Below are 22,671 nucleotides of genomic sequence, written 5' to 3'. Positions count from 1 at the left end.
TATTGTTGAATTAATACATAATGAATTAATACATAAATATTGGAAAATGTATGTTTCAATTTCTTACATGGTAAATATGGGGAGAAATAATCCACATAAACAAAAGTTCTTTGGGATCCTCAATAATTTTTCCAGCTTTATTAAGGTATAATTGACAATTATAACTTGTATATATCAAAGATGTACATCAGTAGGTTTTGATATACATAGTGATGTGATTATCACAATCAAGATAATTAACATATCCATCACTCACAGTTACCATTTTTGTTTGTTTTCTTGTGAGAACACTTAAGACTTATTCTCTTAGCAAGTGTCAAGTATACAATATTATTAATTATAGTCACTTGGTTTTACACTAAACCCCCAGGACTATTCATCTTATAACTGAAAGTTTGTACCCTTTGACCAACATCCCCCATTTTCCTCACCTCCAGCCCTGGTAACCATCATTCTAGTGTCTGTACTATGAGTTGACTTTTTTAGATTCCACATGGAAATCTCCACATGAGATCTCCACATGAGATCCTACAATATTTGTCTTTTTCTGTCTGGCTTATTTCACTTAGCATAATGTCCTCCAGATTCATCCATGTCATTGCAAATGGCAGGATTTCCTTCTTTTTTATGGCTGAGTAATATCCCATCATCTTGTCCTTGTGTGCAGAGCTGAGCAACCATGGTGCCCCAAGTGTGGTTGCTGATGATGTTTCTCATCGAGGGCAGTGTGGCTGGGGGCACTGTCTACCTGGTGTATGACCAGGAGCTGCTGGGGCCTAGTGACAAGAGCCAGACTGTCCCTCGGAAGTCTGAGGAGGTAGTTCCCCCAGCCATAGACTAGTTAGCCACTGTGTGTGTGAGCAGACCAATCTGAAGATACCCCAATTCCCAGCACCCCCAAAGCTTAACTTTCACATCCACAGGTCCTGGAATTCAGGCATCATAATGGTGGCTCCCTCCAAGGAGAGCTGGGAGTACCTGAGCAAACTAAGTAGCCTGTCAGAGGAGACCACCTGCCCCAGTCAGGAACAGGGGCAGGGGCACCAGAGACCTGGAGACTCCAGACTGGGACTGGGACCCCACTCCAAGGGCAGCTCCCAGCTCTGCCAGCCCAATAAAGGACTTTATGAAATGTGAAATATATTAACATTTATATATCTCCATCATCTTTTATCCATTCATCTGAGAGTTTCTCAGTAGTTTTAAGTGTAAAGGTCTCCCTGAGACTAAAAGTTCAAAAAGCCCTGCGTTAATTTTATTTCCTCAGAATGTGGTGTCCAACACCTAGTCAGAATCGTTCCTAAGAAGATTAAGGCATGAGTTCTCAAACTGCTTTTTCTCAAGAACGCTTTATAGTTTTAAAATTAATGTGGGGCAGATGACTCTTTGTTTCTTGAACTTTGAAATTTTTGCCTGCTCTGGAAAAATATAGCTCCTGATTTATCTGTACCTCATGCCAGCATAATGTTAACTTGTCCAGCTCTGAGCACAAAAGCAAAGAAGGGAGCATTTTCCTCTTGAGCACCCAGAGACAAAGCACAGATTCCTGTCTCACATGAAGGGAACTATACTGCCTCCCAAACAAGGGTCTGTTCCAAACACTTACTCACATTTCAGTGAGTCAGAAGGAAACAGACAGATATTCATCTCCCTGAAACCTGGCTGACTTCCTGCAAGAAGTCTGTGAGGAGAGTCAAGGTTGGGGGTCAGGGTTAGTGAGCAGCCACCTAAGAGCTCTCAGGTGATATCTGGAGTCTTAGTAAGCAGGTGAGGACTATACAGACAGGTCAGGAAAAAAAAATGCCTTCGAGTGTTTGTCAGGATTAGTCAGTAGAATTAGTAAGTGACAGATAAGAAAACAGGAAACAACCAGGGGCTATACATTTTGAATTCAAAGGTATTGGGTTTATAGTCATGATGATAAACAGGAGCAGCTGCCGAATACCGATTTACTACTTTAAAAATTCAAGATTCCAGCCTCAGCTATAAAGGGGAGCATTTGATTTTTACCAGTTAATTAAGTCCTTCCACTCTGAACCACTTTACTTCTTTTTTAATGTTTATTTACTTATATGGCGGGGGGGGGGGGGGGGGAGGAGCAGAAAGAGAGAGGTGGGGAGAGAAAAAGAGTAACCCAAGCAGACTCCACCAAGCAGTCAGCACACAGCCGGATGTGGGGCTGGAACCACCACTCGTGAGACCAGGACCTGAGCCAAAACCAAGAGGTGGACACTTCAAGGGACTGAGACACCCAGGCGTCCCTCACTTTACTTCTGAGTGGCAATATCCCAAGCATCACACAGTGCTCATACTACTTGCTTCACAGAGATTTGGAATGGCGATAATAATAATGATTAGACTAGTAATTCTTTAATTGTAATTTATTAAAACACTTGACTATTTCACAGAAGAAGTCCCTGGAAGAATTCTGGTTTCAGTAATGTGCTGGGGATTTGTGAGTGAACTTTCGAAGGAAAAACCAGATTTAAAGAAAAGTGACTATCCTATTTCTTAGGTTGGCAAGTAAAAATCTCAGATAGGGTTATAGAATGTCCTTTTTCCAGATCTGAGACTAAAGTAATGGAAGGAAGTGGTCACAGTGTAATACAGACAAAGAGGAAGAGTCCCAATTTCATATATGGGTTCTCACTCGTCTCTGTGTCTTTTAGTAAATCGCTTAAACTCAGTAATCACATCAGCTGCTTATTATCTTGGGGGAGAGGAATGAATGACAACTACACACACACACACACACACACACACACACACACACGGTGCTCTTGCGACAGGTCTTGCTTAAATATACCTCGGATAATCATCACTTGTGTGCAGATCTTCTTTCCTGTCGAGTTAGTTTCTAACCTGGTCATTCTGCACTTATTTTTGTCCTTTTCTCCACCCACTTGAGAAAAGCACAGAATGCCACGCACCGCGCCACCCCTAAAAGCGTGGCTTCGGGCTCGCGGCTGCCCTTGCTCCCCACCTCTGCACCTCTGGAGCTCCCCAGGCTCCAGGAGCCTGGAGTCACGAAGGGCTGCAGAAGCAGCAAGGTTCTCCGGGTGGGAGACCGGGGGGTCTCCTGCGGGGCGGGCTGCAGGCCATCAGGGGGCGGCGTAGTTTCAGGCCGGCTCCCGCCCGTCGGGTGTGCCCAGCCAGTCCAGTGCACGGCAGGAAAGGGGCCAGGCGCCCGGATCCCAGCCCCGCAGCTTCGGCGGTCCCAGGACCTGGACCTCTCAGGGCAGTTAAGGTGCGGTTTCCGAGGGTGTGGTGCAACGCAGGTGCCCGGCGGGGCTGCAGGGCCTGGGCTCGGCGGGGCGGGGCCGGGGCAGATCCGGTGTTAGCCTGGCCGAGGGGCGGGGCGGGGCGGGCCTTGGCGCCCCAGGAGCTGCCAGGCAACTTTTCTCCGTCCTCACCCCGGCGGGGGAGAAAAGCTCTCGGGACGGCTTCTGAAGAGTCCGGGTTCTGGAGTCCCTCTGCAAACCGAGAGCAGCTACCGTCCCCGGGCAGGCTCAGGATGCGGCCAGGACGGACAGGGGGCGCGCCGTTGCTGGTGTTAGTGCTCAGTCAAGGTAAGCGGGGAGTTCGCTCTCCATCAGCTGCTGGAGGGACCTGCGCGGGGCCTGGGCGCAGGAGGGAGGAGTTTGCGGGATGAGGAGCGCAGGCAGCTCGCCTCTCTGCTGGATTCCACGTGGACCCCGGCTCCCAGCCATCCGGAGCTGTGTAGAGAAAGACTCCCCATTCCCTCTCTCCCCCGCCTGGTGTCCCCATAAAGCCTGACTCACCCTGTCTGTGAAGCACCCTTCAAAGTCAGCTCACTGCGCGCTTTGGTTTTAGAGCCACGCGCACGCACACACAGGCACAGGGGCAGTGGAGACTAAGGGGTGTCCTGAAGGTCCCTGAGAGTCCCGCAGCGTGGTTTAGACTGCCCGTGCCGCCCAGCATCCGCACCCGAGCGTTCTTAGGATCCCGGGAATCCGGTTCTGGAAAGCAGCATGCACCACCCCAGCGCGATGCCTGCTGGCTTTGCAGGAGTCTGGGAGCCCCAAATGCTTGTTTTTCAGCCCCAGGGTGTGAAGTATGCTCCCATTTCTTCAGGCCGCAGTACTGACGTTTCTTTCCTTAGCGGACGTGGAGAAACCAAGCGCCTCTTAAATGCTTGGCAGATGGGAATTCTTCCTTCCCTTCTGCCTTCCTCCAATTGTTGTAACGTTTCTGTTCAACTTAATGTAAACTTAGGCCAGGAAAAGTTCTTTTTACTTTCTTGATCTCAGCTGCTGCCAACAAGAGAATTAACCGAGGCCATAGCTCCAGCTGCAGGGCTGTGAGAGTGGGACCCACCCATCACCTGACTCCTTTTGCACAAAGTTGTGTGACCATCATCCTTCACGTGTACCTCCTCCAGATCTTTTCCAGAGCCTGGTGTGTGCTTACGATCGGAACTTTAGTTTACTGGGAGGAGGAGGGGGGAGTCGCATTTAAATTTTGTAGTTTGAGGGGGATCTGAGTGGCTCAGTCGGTTAAGTGGCCGACTTCGGCCCAGGTCATGATCTTGCGGGTTGGTGAGGTTGAGCCCCACGTAGGTCTCTGTGCTGACAGCTCAGAGCCAGGAGCCTGCTTCAGATTCCGTGTCTCCCTCTCTGCCCCTGCCCTACTTGTGAGAGAGCTCTCTCTCAAATATAAAAATAAGCATTAAAAAAAAAATTTTAATTTAAATTTTGTAGTTTGAACAGCTATCAAAACAAGTGTTTTTACAAAGAATATAAGTACTTCCTAAAATATACACAAATATTTCTTATCCTCCATTGAGGCATTTAGGCATGCTATTTGTTACTCTGGAAGAAACCTAATCTAGATAACCCTGTAGCATTTACTTCCAGTCAAAGATAACAGAGAAATAGCACCACCATCCGTACCCCCAGCACAGACTATGCATTATTAGGTTTTCCGTCTAGTTCTGTGTCTGGTGCTTCACAGATATTATTCTGTGCTGGGCCCCTAAGAGTGTTTTGGGGGGCCATCAACCTTAATCTGGGGGGTTGGGATAAAGTTGGAGTCACATTGAAATCAGTCCCTGGAACACCACAACCTTCCCAAGAACTAATAGACATTTAAATCCAAGCTTTTCATCTTTCTTTAATTACCCATTATTAATAGAAGCTATGGAAACATAACATCATTTTCTTATCTTTGAAGTGTTGAGGCTTGTTTTTTAAAGAGCAGTGAGAAATACTTTAGTGGAATGTATTGCTGCAAGGTATGAAGTCAGGTATAGAGATTCTTAACCTGGAGTTAGTTAATAAGGACAAATCAGTGCAAGCAAGCAAAGGTGATTTAAAATGACGTCTGTACAAATATTTTTTTTACATTTATTCCTTCCTCCTGTTTCAGTTACTTGCATACTCAAGAACTAAGTTTTCTCTTAATTCAAGGTACTCATAATAAAGCTTTGTCATTTGTGATATTAATCCAGGTTCCTAGGGAAGCAACGTGATTTGCTGATACCACGAATGTCCAAGATTAACATGAATAATTGAATGTCTAGGTCAGTGATAGCTGAAATTTTTTATGGCATTACTCTGTGTAAAATTTTTGAATAGTCATCATTACTACACACACACATATAGTTGTTTATAAATTATATACCCGTACAATTGTGTAATATAAATACATATCAAAAATGAAAATGTAACAAGCACATGTGTGTGTGTTTATACATCTTACCTCCTCTCCAGTATACATGCCAACCAGTGTAGAAACTTAAAACCCTCAAATCTCATTTTAACACTTAGAGTCAAATACACTTTCTGTAAACCTTCTCATGGGTATTTAAGAAAAAGCAGTGCTCAGGGTTCAGTTTCATATTTATCACCTCGCATTGATCACCCCTTGGTTTAAGTGCCTGCAGTCATTGAAATGGTAACCGGCAGGCAAAGGATGGAAAAGAAAGACCGTAAGGGGCCCAGATAATTCATAGTCTAAATAATAGGTCCACAGAGGAAAAGAAAATGTAATTTTAAAATGCACGATGGCACTTACATCCTCGTGTGCTGCCAGGCCATGGATAATCCTCATCTTTTCTCCCTGTGTCTGGCGCCCTGCCCCGGAGTCACTGCCTCTTTAATGAGTACCTTCAAATCCTTTCTCTAATTCCCTTCAAGCTGTAAATACTCTAATTTCTCTCAGAATAAGTAAATCCTTCCTTTAATATGTATTTTGGCAGCTCTGTCCTCCTGAGACACCCTTGAGACACCCTCTACCTCTGTCTTCTAGTCTCCCTATTTTCCTATTTTCCAGGTGGTTCGTCCTCACTCTCTTTCACAGGCTCCTCTGTTTAGCCCAGTCCTTGGAGTTTAGAGTTCCATCCTGGGTCCCTGTCTTCATTCCACCTGTTCTCTCTGGGCTCGTTCCCCCACTCAAGTCAGGATCTCCAGCCAGACTCTTCTCCTGGTTCCAGATCGAGATTTCCATCTGCTACCAAATATCTCCACCTAGATGTCCTGTAAGCATGTCCTCAATGCATCCTCAACTGAAGTCAACACCTGCCCTCCAGAATTCTCTGCTGTATCGTCTCCTATTGTGTAATGGCAACATAATCATGCAAATGCTAAACCCGGGGATCTTTTCCTGTGTTTCAGGCTGACAGCCCATCTCCAAGTTCTGTCCTTCTTCCCCACCTCCTATAACTTCCGCCACCACCCTTGCTTTCTTTGTGTCTAGACAACTATAAAGTGTTTTTTTCTGTTTTTTGCTCTCATCCTTCTGGTCCATTCTTCTCATTGTCACTAGTGTTATCTTTCTAAACACTCATCTGTATCCAGTCAAACCCTTGCTTCAAACTTTTGGTGGCTCCCCATCTCACGAAGGGTGAAGTCCAGATTCAGGCTTTTCTCTGCTACACTCCTCCTGCACAGACTCAAACATGGGTACATGTACTGCACGTAGGCCCATACATGATACACACACCCCAAAGCCACATACATACACCTGTACACATCCTTCTGTGTTCTGACTGCACTTGATCAGACCATATTTAGTGCTATTTTCCAGACTATTCCCTTTGCCTTCACTGCCTTCATGCTTTTTCCCTTCTCCCCTTATCCCTTTGTAATTTACCACTGTCCTATGTTAGAAGAGACAAAGCCAAGCAAAATTATAAAGTAGGGAAGTTTTTATTTTATAACGAAAAGAGGAGTCTGAGGTAACCTCTAATTTCTGGAACCAACCCTAAACCACCTCTTCCCCCTTATGCTCAGCACCTTCACAGCCTTAAACCACCCTCTGATAAAGTAACCTCCCACCCCATAGCTCTCCAGCTATACCTGCCCCACCCCGACTAAGCTTTGCTCTCAGAATTCCTGGTTCACAAGCCACTGTTTGATTTAAATCCATGCTTTGGGGCTCAGGATCAGAATTTAAAGACAATTATTCATACATTTCTGATATATAGACATATTTGGAAGCAATTGCTTAAATGTTAGCACTGTACCTCCTCTTTCATGAGAAATTAAAATTCCAGTATTGCCTATATCACGTTGTTGTGAGATGAACACCAAGATAGGTACATTTCAACACCAAGAATCAGTGAATGCATCAGCTCGAATGAATTCCCTCTAAAGTAGGTGATGTCTGTTCCTGTCTTAATGTGTTAACAGCCTTGGGCCTATTAAAAGGCAGAAGCCTGTTAATGTAAAGAGATGAGCTTCTAATAATGGAATTTTAGACATTCATAAAAATAAAGACACAAATCCAAGTCAATATGTCAAATAAAGAAGTTCAGGAAGAATGGGAAGAATATTTGGGACCAAAAATATCATCCTGATGTCATAAGAATGTTACCACTAGAGTCAAAAGTTTTAATCTGGACTATTAGCCTTGCTCAGCTTGGGGAGTTACTGAGGTAGGATGGTTTTTGTGTTTTTTTTTCTTTCATTTGTTATGGTGACTGATTATTTACCTAGAAGAACACGTAGAAGAATGTCTCTCTAAAGAGAAAAAACTTAATACCTCAAATCCTGAGACAACAATAGATTCTGTATATGAAGGTGATTCCTGTGATGCCCCTTCAGATGACCTGTAGGTGCTTTGTTGATCTGGCCACAGTGAATTCCAGAAAAGTAGTATTTGAACATATTTTTAGGCAGCAACTTTTATGCAAGGAAACCTGCTAGGCCCAACTATAAGAAACTTGAAACATGGTCCAAAGAGTTTACAGGCTATTTGGAAACAAGTCCAACCATGAGGGAAGGACATTGTCTCAGTCCCCGGAAGATACCTAACCAACTTCAGACCCTTCCATCCTCCTTTCTGACAGAAGTCCAATTATTGGGTTACCTCCTCCTCTGCACAACTAGGAGGTCAAGGGGACCTTGAAGGGTAGTTGCCCTGAGCCATTCCTGGTCATCTCATACCTCTCTCTAATGTCTGATTTAGACATGGGCATGTAATTACTATGACATGTGGAAGGAAATCTGCTTGGGGACTTTTGGGAAAGAATTTTTGATTCTTAAGAGAGACGTTGGTTAAGAAATGTATTGCCAGGTCATGTGAAGCTTGCAACAGCTATAACTGTCCTACAACCATAATGTCAGCTAGCTTGAGGATAAAGCCGATACACTAGCCCTGTGGAGAGACAGAAAGCAGGTCCTTGATATTGTCTTTGAGTTTCTGAATTACTGAAATTTAGAGTCATTTACCTGTTTGTGCCTAAAAAAAAAAGTCTATGTAATTTAAAATGTGGTTATGTTGTTTTTGTTATGTTGTTTTGTAGTTTATGCTTATAACATACATATGTACCATAAGTTTCTGTAGCGTAATAGTTACCATTTGGTCACATATAATTCATTGCTAAATGAGTGGTACAGAACTTAATGTTGAGTTCAGAGGATGGAGAAATGTCACTGTGATGCATATAAGTAGCAAACCTCCCCACAAGTCTTCACGAGGACAGGAAAGAATCTTTACTATTCGGATCCGCTGTGAAGGACTGCAGAAGTCAGAGTCCAGTTCTCCCCTTTTAAAATGGCTGTCAGTGATAATAATAGAGTAACATAACCAGGGAGAGGACCCAAGTCTCCAAGTTCCTGGGTCAGATGTTTTAGATACTGGAGTAGGAAAGGAGAAAGCCATTAAACATACTGTTCAAGGTATTCACAGAGGGTGAAAGCTGAGAGGTTAACAGGCACCCGACCATAAATGACCTTGTAAACGGAAGTCAGGAGCATGGATTTTTGAGGACAATGGGAAGGTTTTGAAGGGCCTTAAGCAGGGGAGTGATATAATCGGATGGTTTCTTGAGTAGATCACTCCAGTGGCAGGGTGGATGGTGGATTGAAAGGAGGCCAGACTGAAGGCACTACCTTTCTTAGGAAAGAAATAGTTCTGGTCTTAGTTTTATTGGGAGATGATGGTGCTAAAACTCAGTAGCAGTAGGGAAGGATCACAGGGGATGCATTTGAAAGGTAGCAAGGGAGAATGGACAGGATTTGTGGTTGATTTATACAATGGCAACAAGTGAAGGAGAAGATAAGACGGAGGCCTAGGTTTTGGGTGTGGACAACTCAGTGAGGTGCTACTGACTGAGACAAGGAGGCAAGGAAAGAAGGCAACTTAGACAAGAAAGATAATCAGTTCACTGTGACACGTTGTTAGACACATTCAGGAGCACATGTCTAGTAGGTAGATAGTTATAGATAGAGCAGTGTTAGAAGCAGGAGAGAGGACAACAGGGGCTAGAGATTTAGGAGTCAGGGGCATCTAGAGAGTCACTGAAGACACAGCATTGATGAGTCAGGCAGAGACCAGAAGACAGAATTGTCCACAACCCAAGGGACTACCTGAGAGGGTCAGGTGAGGAAGAGGAGATGCCAGAGAGAGAAAAGAGCAGTGGGAGCAGTAAGTAGAAAGAATACTACAGTAAGTGGGGCACCACACAAATATTTTGAGAGGGAAGAGTTGGTCAGTAGGATCATATTCACAGAAGTCAAACATGTTGGACAGCCTTGATGAGGACAGTCTCCATGGCATGAAAAAGCAGAAGCCAGAGTGGGGTAGGCTGAGGAGTAAGTAGACCATGAGGAAATGCAGACAGTGTCAGGAAGTTAGATAGTAAAAGAGAAGAGAGAGTGGCTGAGGGCCAGGAGGGGAGAGACTTCATAACAATTATTATAATGAGGTGTTTTGTGTTTGTGTTGTGTTTTTTGTTTTTTGTTTTACTTCTATTGCTTATGGCATTGCATGGTCCACTTGTGCTTTTTGAGAATTGCATTGAGGCATCTGTATGTGGCAAGAGTCCCTAACACAGGAGAGACTGGGGGAGAGGAGGAGCACTGATATTCATGGCAAAGGGGTCTCAGAGAAGGGGGGATGGAATGGGATGGCCACAACAGCAACAGCTCTGGCAACAGCTTGGGAGCCACAGATGACCATATAGGGAAGGCAGAGTAGGTTCTGGCATATGACATGGAGAGGATATGGGCTGATGAGACCAAGCTGAAATTGACGGCTGTGAGGGGTGCAGAGGGAGACTGCCAAGTTGTGGGAATAGGCACCCCTCGCCCTCCAGTGTGGCCACTTGGATTGATGAAGGAGCCCTTGTATTTATTTTTGTTTTAGAACGTACTTACTGCACTAATGTAGCTGTGATTAATAAACTTCGCATGGATTTTAGGGTACATAATATATAACAATATTCCAATTCTGGTCACAGAATTAATATCCGTGCTTTAGTTAGATTTCCTAAAAACACAAAGAGGTTTGTTTTAGAGCTACAGGTATGTTTCTCCAGTTAAGCTTTTAGTTCTCTATTTCTATCCAGTATAATAAAGATTCTCAAAGTCATCTTTTCGAAATCATAGTCCCATATAACCCAGAGAATTAGAGTTGGGTTTGACAGGTTCTGTTAGTAAAATATTGAAGGCTTTTATTCTGTGTAACTCAATGGTGTTTTCACAGTGTTTTAAAACATTTTCACTTAATTATATAAATTAGAAAAGAAATTAATGTCAATTCTTAATTTTGTTGAAGTTGTGATTAATCCGAAGAGCTAGTATTCAAATATTTTTTCCAGTCTGTGCCTGCTGATTCTTGTACACATAAATTACATTTACCAACCAGTATAAACTTGAACTGCATATTTTTCTAATGTTTCCAGGTCCATAGAATATTGGGACTGTTCATAATTTTCAAATATATTGTTCTTCCTTTGAAAGAGTTGTCTGTTCTGTTGTCCAAACAGCTCATGGCAACTGTGCGATCTTGTGAGTGAAGATTCCCGCATTATTATTCTGTGTTCTGAAAGGGTAACTGTAGTTCTTCCTTTTAGTAGTTTAAAGTGACTAGGGACAGTTTTTACTACAGAAGCCATACATAACTCCTGATCATTGAAAGGCTTTCTGTATAAAAAATGAGGCTAATGTTTAAACAGAGCCATGGAAATAAAGGAGTGATGGACACTGTATTGTCAGTGTAAGAGATTATTTCATTGTGTTTTGAAAAGCATGAGCAAAGCTCTTGCGCCCATGGGTGCCTTGAACATTGGCAGTTGTCATTCTCTCCCATTCATTTGAAGGTGGCCTTTGTTTGTCTTTGTGCACGCCTGATCTCATTCCCATGGATACCGTGTGGAAATGCAGACTGAACTCAATCTGGCTTCTGGTCAGCTCAGTCAGATAACTCTATTCCAAACTGTTTACCAGTTACCTTCAGGTCCTTTCACCAAATAGCTTCGTGGATGTTTGTTAGAATTTGGACACTGAATCTTTTGGATTTTATAACCTTGCCTAAACCATATTCCAAATGCTAGTGTATAAATAGATATTTTACAGCAATTGACTTAGTTTTTCTATGTAGTTGTTAACATTGTTGAGGGGAAAAAAAGAATAACTTAGCCTTGGAAATGGAGATACTTTTATGTGATATTTGTTTTCTTTTTAGTATAAAAATGTAATAAATAGCCTGAATTTAAAAAAAGCCTTAATGAAAAATTGAAAGGTGATTAAATAAATAATTTATGTCAATGTCTTAGTCCATTTGGGCTGCTATAACAAAATACCACAGACTGGGCAGCTTATAAACAGAAATTTTTTGCTCACTGTTTCAGACGCTGGAAGTTCAGTGTGGTCATGTTCTGGTGAAAGGCCTCTTCCTTGGCTGGTGGAAGGGGCTGGAGTGTCTCTGGAGCCTCTTTTATAAGGCACCAATCCCATTCATGAGGGTGAAGCCTTTGCACCTCTAAAGACCCCACTCCCTAATACCATAATCTTTGGGGGTTAGGATTTCAACATAGGAAGTTGGTGGGGCGGGGGGAGAGGACACAAACATTCAGACCATAGTCCATAGTAATTAAGAAACCCTTTTAGGGGCACCAGGGTAGCTCAGTCAGTTAAGTGTCTGACTTCGGCTCAGGTCGTGATTTTATGGTTCGTGAGTTTGAGCCTGACATGGAGCTGTCCTCTCTTAGCACTGAGCCTGCTTCGGATCCTCTGTCTCCCTCTCTCGCTGCCCCTCCCCTGCTCTCTCTCTCAAAAATAAATAAAAACATTTTTAAAGAGGAAGAAACCCTTTTATTATCAAAGTATTTAATTTTTGCCCCCAAATTATAGGACACCATTTTATTACTACTTTTTTGTTATGGTCTAAGTGAGATATGACCTTAACCTTTTTAACAGTACAGCCCCATGGTCTCTTTCTTACCTTTGTCCGTGTTCTCTCTTTTTGAAATACTCTTTATGCCCCAACCCCTATTCTGCACATCATTTATGTGTCAATTCCATCAAGGCTCATGCACCCCAGGAAACCTTCCTAACCCCAGTCCAATTTGGGTATCCTCCTCACATGCATAGCAGTTGTCACTTTCTATCTCAAAAGCCTGCTTACACAGCTCTAACCCACATAGACTGCAGACCCTGAGAAGACAGGGGCCATGTCTTTTTCACTTGTGCCAAGTTGAATTTTGTCAAATGAGTGATGACTACATGAGACATGTAGGGCAGTCACTGTGGCGTGAATTAAAGGCACATTTTCTGAATGAAGGCCAAGATGAAAATTTCCTAGTTCTTTCCAATTAGAGTATGCAAAAACGCCTCTACCTGCAGGTTTATCTGCGTTTGCGAAAATATTTCTTTCATTGATTTTTTTCCCTTCACGTCTTTGACTGAGTTTGTTTGCTCCTAAAATATCTCTTCTTTGTCTTGAAATGTCCAACCAGGCTAGCTGTATTTGAAAAGTAACAAGATGAATAAAAGTATTAGGACATCACTGACGTCTTTTTCCCCCAAGCACTTTCCCATTCGCCTATTCTGTTCTCATAAAGCAGCACCATAATTTAGCTTCAGCTTGACTCTCTCTCCCACTGAATACATTCTTTAAAATCAGCTTCAGTTCTGTTCATCATTGTATTCCCAGGACCTGGCATATAGTAAGTGCCCCAAAAAAATGATTGGTAAAAAAATATATAAAAATAAACATAAAACCAGAATTCAGATAACTTTGAGGTATATGTGTCCATTAAAATACTAAATTTGGGTAATTAAAGCAGAATGTTTTAATAGTCTTCCAGGAAAGTGACCTATACTAAAATATTCACCTTAACAGAAATATATTTATATTCTTTCTTTTGATATTTATAAGTGTGAAAGTAATTTTTATAGATATACCTACCATCTATATGAAATGAACAATTTACTTTTTTGGTCACTTGATATCTTTTACATATACTTTTCTATATGGGCTTCATATTTACAACTTTGCAATAATGCATCCTGCCATATCATGACTATTGTTTCATTTTTGGATATTTAGGTTGTTTCCTGTGGGATTTTTCCCCTCCTGTAAATAATGTGGCTATAAATATCATTGTACAAGAAGCTTTTTCTTTCCTTTTTCCTTTTGGACAATTTCCAGCGGAGGCATTACTGGGTCAAATGTTACGGCTATTTTTTAGCTTTTGTTGCATATTGAACAGTGTAGGCATCAATAATGTGTGAATTTACAAACTTCACCAACATTAGGATTTTAATTTACTTTTTGTAGTGTTTTTTTTAAACTTTTTGTCAGCTTGGTGGATGTAAAGTGATGCTTCCTTTTTATTTTAACTCTCATTCTTTATATTTGTCAGGGCGCACCTTTGAAGCTACTCTTTAAATATACCTATCTTTTGAAAAATATGTGTAGGTTAGAATATTCTAGAAGTTAGGCCTAGAAGAACATCAAAAGATCATCTAATAAATGCCTCAGCTTTATAATAATCAGTTTTTAAAATGAATAATGCCCAGGACTCCAGCCTGCAGTGTGCTATCCATCATTTCTAAAGGCTCTTCAGAATTTCTTCTGAAAATCTCTTTGACAAACCCCACCCCTCACCCTTGGTCATCTATTTCCCACAGGCTGATTAAAATCCATTTCACTTGAGGAGTGGCAGTCCTCTGGTTAAGACTTCTGTTCTTCCATGGGACAGAACCCTTTAGGGGAAACACATTCCCTAAGAGAGAAGACATTCTGTTTGCCAGAGCACTTGACTTCGAGTGACCGAATTTGGAGATTGTTCTGGTTAGCTATTATCATGTAATCTATCATCCTAAAACTTAGTGGCTTAAAATGACAACTATCATTTGTTATCTCTCATAGTTTCTTGAGTAGGATTTTGGGAATAGCTTGGCTGGATAGTTCTGGCTTGAGGTTTTTCATGTGGTTACTTTCAGAGGGTAGGCAGCTCTTTCTCTTAGAGGGTAGGCAAGTGGTCTTGCCATCCTGGCATTCTCTGATAGCCTGACTTTTTATAGGATGACTCAGGGATCCAAAGGCATGTGTCCCTCTCAATATACTGGCAGAAACTGCATGGTCTTTTCTAACCTAGACTCAGAAATCATGCAATTGCCTCTGTTCATCAAAGCAGTCACAAAGTCTCACCTAGATTTGGAGGGAGGAGACTTATTTTCTTGATGAGAAGAGTGTCAAGTAATTCCCAGACAGATTTTAAAACCACCACAACTTAATCAACTTAATAGTGCTTATGAGATAGTTCATCATTTTTATCAGAGCTGTTCAACATGGGCATTATTGACATTGGGGCCAGATAATTCTTCCAGGACAGGGGGATATGCTGGGGGTGGGTGGAGGGGCTGTCCTGTGCACTATAGGATGTTGAGTGGCATCACTGGCCTTCACCCACTAGACACTAATAGCCACCACCACCCCAAGCGGGACAACCAAAAATATGTCCAAAAATTACAAAATTCCCCCAAGGGACAAAATTCTCCCAGTTGAGAGCCACTACACTAAACAAACATGAACAGGTATACATAAGAGATAATGGGGCTTCAGTTCTAGACCACTACAATAAAACAAATATGGCAAAAAAGTGAGTTAAGTAAATTTTTGGCTTCCCAGTGTATGCAGGAGCTATGTTTATACTATACTGTAGTCTATTAAGTACATGATAGCATTATGTCCAAAAAAGTCCTTACCTTAACTTAAAAATTATTGCTAAAAAGTGCTAATCATCACCTGAGCTTTCAGCAAGTCATAATGACTGATCACAGATAACCATAACAAATATAATAATGATAATGAAAAAGTTTGAAATATTGCAAGAATTACCAAAATATGTCACAGAGACATGAAGTTGAGCCAATGCTGTTGGAAAAATGCAGCCAATAGACTTGTTTGACACATGGTTGCACACTCCTTCAATTTGTAAAAACAACAACAACAACAAAAAACAAAACAAAAACAAAACAAACCACGCAACATCCGTGAAGCTCAATAAAGTGCAATACAACAAAGCGTGCCAGGATTAAGCACATTTACATTCATGGCATCAGGGAAAGAACTCCAGCCCTGAAGAGAAAACCAAACGCCATTGTTCCGAGTGACTTCGCGCATCATAGGCAAACTATTCCTTACCTTTCTGGATCAATGGGAGGATCAAATAAGATTATGAATAGAAAAGTATTTTGCAAACTGGAAAAGCATTTATAAGGCTATTTTTTTAAAAAAAAATCCATATATTTAGTATTCACTATTTTGATCATCATTCATTTATTGAAGAGACCCGCTTAAGGGACATAGTGCCTGTGCTATGGCAGCAGCGTCCGACCCTGGGGAACTTGGAGGATTCAAGGCAGCTCTCCTTTTCCATTTCTAACATCACCTGTGGAGGAAAAGGGTAGCACCTAGATCTTTACTGAATTGTAATACTTAACATTCAAAACAAAGCCTTCCAATTTTTTTCAATGTTTTATTTATTTGTGAGTGAGATAGTGAGACAGAGCACGAGTGGGCCAGGGGCAGAGAGAGAGGGAGACACAGAATCTGAAGCAGCTCCAGGCTCCAAGCTGTCAGCAAGCACAGAGCCCAACGCAGGGCTCGAACCCCCAACCCTTGAGATCATGACCTGAGCCAAAGTCGAAAGCTTAACTGACTGAGCCACCCTGATGCCCCTACACTGAAAACAAAGTCTTTTAAAGAAAAAATTACATTTTTCTTTCTTAATGAAAGCAGGAAAGTGTTGTGCTGCTTTAATCCAAAAGCAGTTGTGAGGGTCACTTTATCCTTTTGGATTTTGCACTACCTTTTTTTTTTTTTTTTTCTAAAGCACTATAGTTATAATAGAGCTTTAATCTGTATACAATATATGGTCATTTCTAGAGGGCCTATCATTTCTATGTTTACTTGCTTTGGGCTTTTTATAGGGGCAGGAGAGGGCTACATTATTTCTGGATTTTTTGTCCTTTTAGCCTGAAGACAAAGCTATTGAAAATGAGTTCCCGTGGTTGTGTGTGTGTGTGTGTGTGTGTGTGTGTGTGTGTGTGTGTGTTCAAATGATCTAATGTGACCGATGACCAGTTTTGATTTTGTCATGCATATTCTAAATAATGATTAGCTCCACTTTAAAGTTGAAAGTCTGTTTTCAAAGTTTAAAGTCGGGATCTGAGTAAACCCACTTCCTGCTTGTGTGGCTTCCTGGAGGATCCACTGACTGATAATATTTTCTTGGCTTTCGTGGTATACTTTGAGTATGCCTCAGCAAAATACAGCAATGTGACATCCTCCCACCCATTATACAGCAGTTCTCAGAAACTTAAATGGCAATTCATTTAAGATATTTTTTTCATGGTAGAGGTAAAGGTGGGATTACAGATTGGTAGGCCTTTTTTAAATTCTTCAAAAAGTATACTATCCTCAGTAACATATAGACACTAGTAGTAAACAAAACAAAGCAAGCAAAAATAGCTGTCTTTCCTAAGGGCTCATCACTTGCTAGGCACTGGGTGGAGAGTTTTATATGCATCGTCTGGTCATGATGAGGTAGATTTCTGTATTATATCTTCTTCACAGGTGAAGAAGTGGTGGCTTATTTGGGATGTGGAATGTGCCCAAGGTCACCAAGCTATTCAAACCCTGTGCACTTAGGCACTATGATAATACTGTTGGTCTTCCCCAGTATGTGGATTTTTCAGTTAAAAAAAAAAATCCTTGTACTTCTAGCACTGGCAGACTTCTGCTATCCCATCACCCCCCAAAATAGTCCATCTTCTTTTTAGGGTTCTCCTCTAGCTAGATAAAAACCAAAGTTAAGTGTTCTCTAAAATGCTAGTAAAAAATGTGTCTGCGTATTTGTCTCTTCATGTGTGTACCTATATGTATACGTACTTACTAATCTACCTTGTAATCCATCTATCTGTATAACTTCTCAGTAGCCTGCATTCAAGCCTCTTGCTTTGAACCAGTCCAGAATTCATATTTATTAACACAACTGGTCTTCATTGATCTCTATAAAAAAGATAGATTTCCAACATGTGAGGTAGTTATGCATTATTAAAAATACAGCAGAGTAAGGGAGATGGAGAAGGTTGGGCAGGGGTGGAAAACGGGCATGTATTATTTTACAGGGGGCTCTGTTTTAGTTACCTATTACTATATAACAAATTACCACACGGGCTATGACTTTAAATAATGTACACTTATTATCTTACAGTTTCTGTGGGTCAGGAATTTGGGCCTGGCTTCACTGGTGTCCTCTGCTTCAAGGCATCTCATAAAGCTACACTCAGGTGTGGACCAGGGGTGGGGCCTGATCTGAATGCTTACCCGAGGAGGCATCCACTTCTGATTGTTGGCAGAATTAATTTTCTCTTGGGTTGCTGGACTAAGGGCCTCAGTTCCTGGCTGGATTTCACTGGAGGCTGCCCTGAGTTCCTTATCCTGTGGATCTCTTTGCTTCATCAAAGATAAAGAGAGAGTGCATCTGTGTGCAAGACAGAGGTTACAATCTTCTGTAATGTAATCACAGAAGTGATATATCCTAGAGCATTCGATTCTGTTTTGAATCTTCACTTCTATAGGTTTGAAGTCGCAGGGAAGAGGATCACACAAAGACATGAATAACAGGAGAGGGGTATCACTGGGAGCCACCTGACCACCACAGGTAGTGAGGAAAGACAGCTCTGATAGCTTGATGTTTGATGCGAACACAAAGGCAGTGAGAGTGAACGTGACAATTTCTGAGAAAAGAATATTCCATGCATAGGGAGCTATGCAAAAGGCTAGAAATCAGAGTGTGTTTAAGGAAGAGTCCAGCTGAGTGAGCTGAAGGAATAGGGCAGGAGGTGAGATCAGACAGGTGGGGAGGGAATGATGACACAGCTCTCCAGGAGGAATTCACACAGGAGAACAGTGGAGTAACTTTTCAAGGCAGTCCACCACAGTAAGAAATGCAAATGGCGAGTGTCAAGGGAGTTAGAATAAGGGTGTATGTAGGCATGAATTGGAGAGGAAGACCAGAACCAAAGTTTATAGAGAAGTGGCCTGTGAACAGAGATTTAATAGAGGAAATATTCACTTCAGTTATGCCTGTTGTTTCCATACATTGCCTCAGGGTATGTGAGGCGTATCTTGTTACTGAGCAAGTTATTCAGCAGGCATTGACTTGCTAAATGTGCAAAAATGCTATTCTGTGAGAGAGGGAGAATGAGGATTTCTCCTTTCACACGGAAGGAATTTAGGAATAAAATGTGAAAATAGAAAGTGAATAGAGGAGTGGGTACTCCCAGTCCTCTTGGCCACTAGGAGATAGTGAGTCTGCCAGATGGCAACTCACCCTCCCTCTTTACGAAAAAAAAAGAGAGTCCATTGAGTTGTCAGGAAGCACTAAGTCATAATAAGTGAATTTAAGAAGAATTTACAGTAGACTTTTGAAGATGTTTATTGCCTGCAAGATCAAAAAATGTGAAAGGGCCTCAAAACCATCTACATGCCACACCAGTCCAAGGCTCGATGCAGTTACTTTGTCAGGGAAAAACTTGGATTTTTTTTCACACAAAATATGAACTTTAAAAGATATAAGTGGAATTAGTATATATCTCTCCTGTATTTAGAAATGCACATACATGAACTGACAGAATTATCTTCCAAACTCAGAAAAGTATATTAAAATTTTCTGATATAATCTTTCTCCCTCTCTTACACTGCTGGGCCAGCCATTAACAAACTATCACAGACTGGGTGGCTTTAACAACAGAAATATATTTTCTCACAGTTCTGGTCACCCAAGATCAAGGGGCCATCAGGGTTGGTCTGTGGTGAGACCTCCTTTCTGACTTGTGGACTGCTGCCTCCTTGTTTTGTCCTCACACGGCGTTACCTCTGTGAGCACATGGAGAGAGAACTGTCTGGTACTCTTCCTCTTATGTGGACACCAGCCCTGTCAGAGTAGGGTCCCACCGTTATGACCTCTTTTCATCTTAATTATCTCCTTAGAGGCCCTATTTTTAAATGTAATCACATTAGGACTTAGGATTTCAATAGAGGAACTTGGGGGGTTGCAATTCATCCATAACACCCTGTTAGCCTTAATAATATATTAATGGATTTATCTCTGGTCATAGAAGTGATGCATGTATTTCTTTAATATGAATACAGAGTAATTGTCAAATAAATAATACATGCATACACTGTTTTCTTAAAAAAAAAAACTAGACACAAACCATGAGGCAGGGAATTATTACCCAGATGTCAGCTAGAATCTCTCTGCTTCTAAAAATTGAGATAAGCCTCATTCAAATCCCTATTCCACTCTTATAGGAAAATACAGTGCTCTCCCAAGATTTTTCTGAACTCCCAGGCGGTATCCATTTTCATTGTCATTCAACCTCCAGCTTCCTGACTGTGGAGTTTTTGTTCTCCACTCTGTCAGGTCTAGAACTTGATTTTGCCCTATGTAGAAGCTAATACATTAAGCTATTACTGTTTCATTGATGCTGACAGATGACACGAGATTCCTGAGTTGGAGACAAAGGACTTTATTACTCACCACACAACAAGTAGCATGCTCATGAGATTTTATATCAGCAACCCTTTTGCTTCCCCATGAAGTCTCATGGAGAGTATGTGAAGGGGTCCAAATGGATGCCTGCATACACACTAGGTTGCATTCATTACAAGAGAGGAATGTATGTTTTACAGCAAGAAGTCAGCAAGCCTTTTCTTTGTCCTGGAGGGAAATCTATCAAGGCTGCTCACTACACACATAACCCTGAAAAATGGACCAGGTAAACAGCAGTCAGGATCTTACATTCTTGGCATACCCATTGTATGAATTTGAATGGTAGTCCCAAAAGGTATGACTACGTCCTAGTTCCCAAAAATCCATGAATATTACCTTATTTGGATAGAGGATCTTTGAAGATTGCCTTTCAGAGACTGTTGGTAGAAACATGAATGTTGAAACCACTTCTGGTGAAGTTCTCAGAAGGAAATGAGGAGCCCACTATCAGAAACTGAAGGGAAGGTAATCCTTGTTACATAGTGGCAGAAAATTTATGCTACCTGTGTCCTCCAGTTGTGTAGAAAGCGGAAATTTCAATCGATGAATGTAAATGTTTAGCGGAGGAGATTTCCCAGCAAAATGTTGAAGGTGCAGCCTGCTTTTTCCTTAATGAGTAGTAAAATGCAAGAGGAAAGAGATAAATTGAGAAAGAAACTTCTCAACAAAACAGAACAGTACTTAATGATATAAGAAACTCTCAGCCTATCCAGATTACAAAAATAAAAGCTAATATTGGAGACTCATTGTTAAGAAAGTGTTGCTCTGAAGAGAAGGCCAAGGGTGTGGTTGGAAAATTTTGCAGTACAGATTAGGCATGTGATTCACAGATCCTCTCAACCATCTCAGCAGAGGCCAGGGATAGAGACGGAATTATCCAGGAAAGATCTGTGGAGAGCTCTCTTGTATAATGGCCTAGATCCCCAGGATGTACACAGGAGACCTACCAGCTTTTAAGAATGTTGTTTCAGCAGAAATGCTGCCACCTTGGACTGAAGGGGACAGAGAAGCAGAGACCAGTGGAACTGTTGTAGGCCAGGGGACAGTGCCTTGAGCAACAGAGGATTATTCTCAAGAATTGGAACCTAATGGAATTTGACCTGCTATGTTAAACTTTCTTGGTACCTGTGACCCTTCATCCCTTCTAAAGTCTCCCTTGTGAAATAGAAATGTCTGTCACATACCTATCACACCACTGTATTTTATTTTTTTAATATAATTTATTGTCAAGTTAGCTAAAATACAGTGTATATAGTGTGCTCTTGGTTTCAGGGGTAGATTCTTGTGATTCATCGCTTACATACAACACCCAGTGCTCATCCCAACAAGTGCCCTCCTCAGTGCCCATCACCCATTTTCCCCTCTCCCCCATGCCCCCCCATCAACCCTCAGTTTGTTCTCTGTATTTAAGAGTCTCTTTTGGTTTGCCTTCCTCTCTGTTTGAAACTATTTTTCCCCTTCCCTTCCCCCATGATCTTCTGTTAAGTTTCTCAAGTTCCACATAAGAGTGAAAACATATGATATCTGTCTTTCCCTGACTGACTTATTTCACTTAGCATAATACCCTCCAGTTCCATCCACATTGTTGCAAATGGCAGGACTTCATTTTTTCTCATTGCCAAGTAGTATTCCATTGTATATATAAACCACATCTTTATCCATTCATCAGTTGATGGATATTTGGGCTCTTTCCATAATTTGGCTATTGTTGATAGCACTGATGTAAACATTGGGGTACATGTGCCTGTATGAATCAGCACTCCTGTATCCTTTAGATAAATTCCTAGTAGTGCTATTGCTGGGTCATAGGGTAGTTCTATTTTTAATTTTTTGAGGAACCTCCACACTGTTTTCCAGAGCGGCTGCACCAGTTTACATTCCCACCAACAGTGCAAGAGGGTTCTCATTTCTTCACATCCTCACCAACATCTGTTGTTTCCTGAGTTGTTCATTTTAGCCACTCTGACCAATGTGAGGTGATATCTCAATGCAGTTTTGATTTGTATTTCCCTGATGATGAGTGATGTTTAGCATCTTTTCATGTGTCTGTTGGCCATCTGAGTTTCTTCTTTGGAAAAGTGTCTATTCATGACTTCTTCTCATTTCATCACTGGATTATTTGGTTTTTTGGGTTGAGTTTGGTAAGTTCTTTATAGATTTTGGAAACTAACCCTTTATCCAATATGTCATTTGCAAATATCTTCTCCCATTCTGTCTTATGCCTTTTAGTTTTGTTGATTGTTTCCTTTGCAGTGCAGAGGCTTTTTATCTTGATGAGGCCCCAATAGTTTATTTTTATTTTCCTTGTCTTTGGATACATGTCAAGCAAGAAGTTGCTGCGTCTGAGGTCA

At 41.6% G+C, this 22,671-nt stretch overlaps 1 protein-coding gene across 1 annotated transcript in view; it reads left to right on the top strand.

The window, feature by feature from the left end:
* Nucleotides 1-2,968: 2,968 nt before the first annotated feature.
* The window catches only part of ITGA2 (integrin subunit alpha 2), a 114,271-nt gene continuing 94,568 nt past the window's right edge, over nucleotides 2,969-22,671 (top strand). Inside the window, exon 1 of the mRNA XM_043598708.1 lies at nucleotides 2,969-3,569. Within this exon, the coding sequence (XP_043454643.1) occupies nucleotides 3,515-3,569 (55 nt within the window). The 5' untranslated portion in view covers nucleotides 2,969-3,514. The remainder of the gene's footprint in view (nucleotides 3,570-22,671) is intronic.

Source organism: Prionailurus bengalensis, chromosome A1 (genome assembly GCF_016509475.1).
Source record: "Prionailurus bengalensis isolate Pbe53 chromosome A1, Fcat_Pben_1.1_paternal_pri, whole genome shotgun sequence".
NCBI classification, from domain to species: Eukaryota; Metazoa; Chordata; class Mammalia; order Carnivora; family Felidae; genus Prionailurus; species Prionailurus bengalensis.
This window is presented reverse-complemented; position numbering and strand designations above follow the sequence as displayed.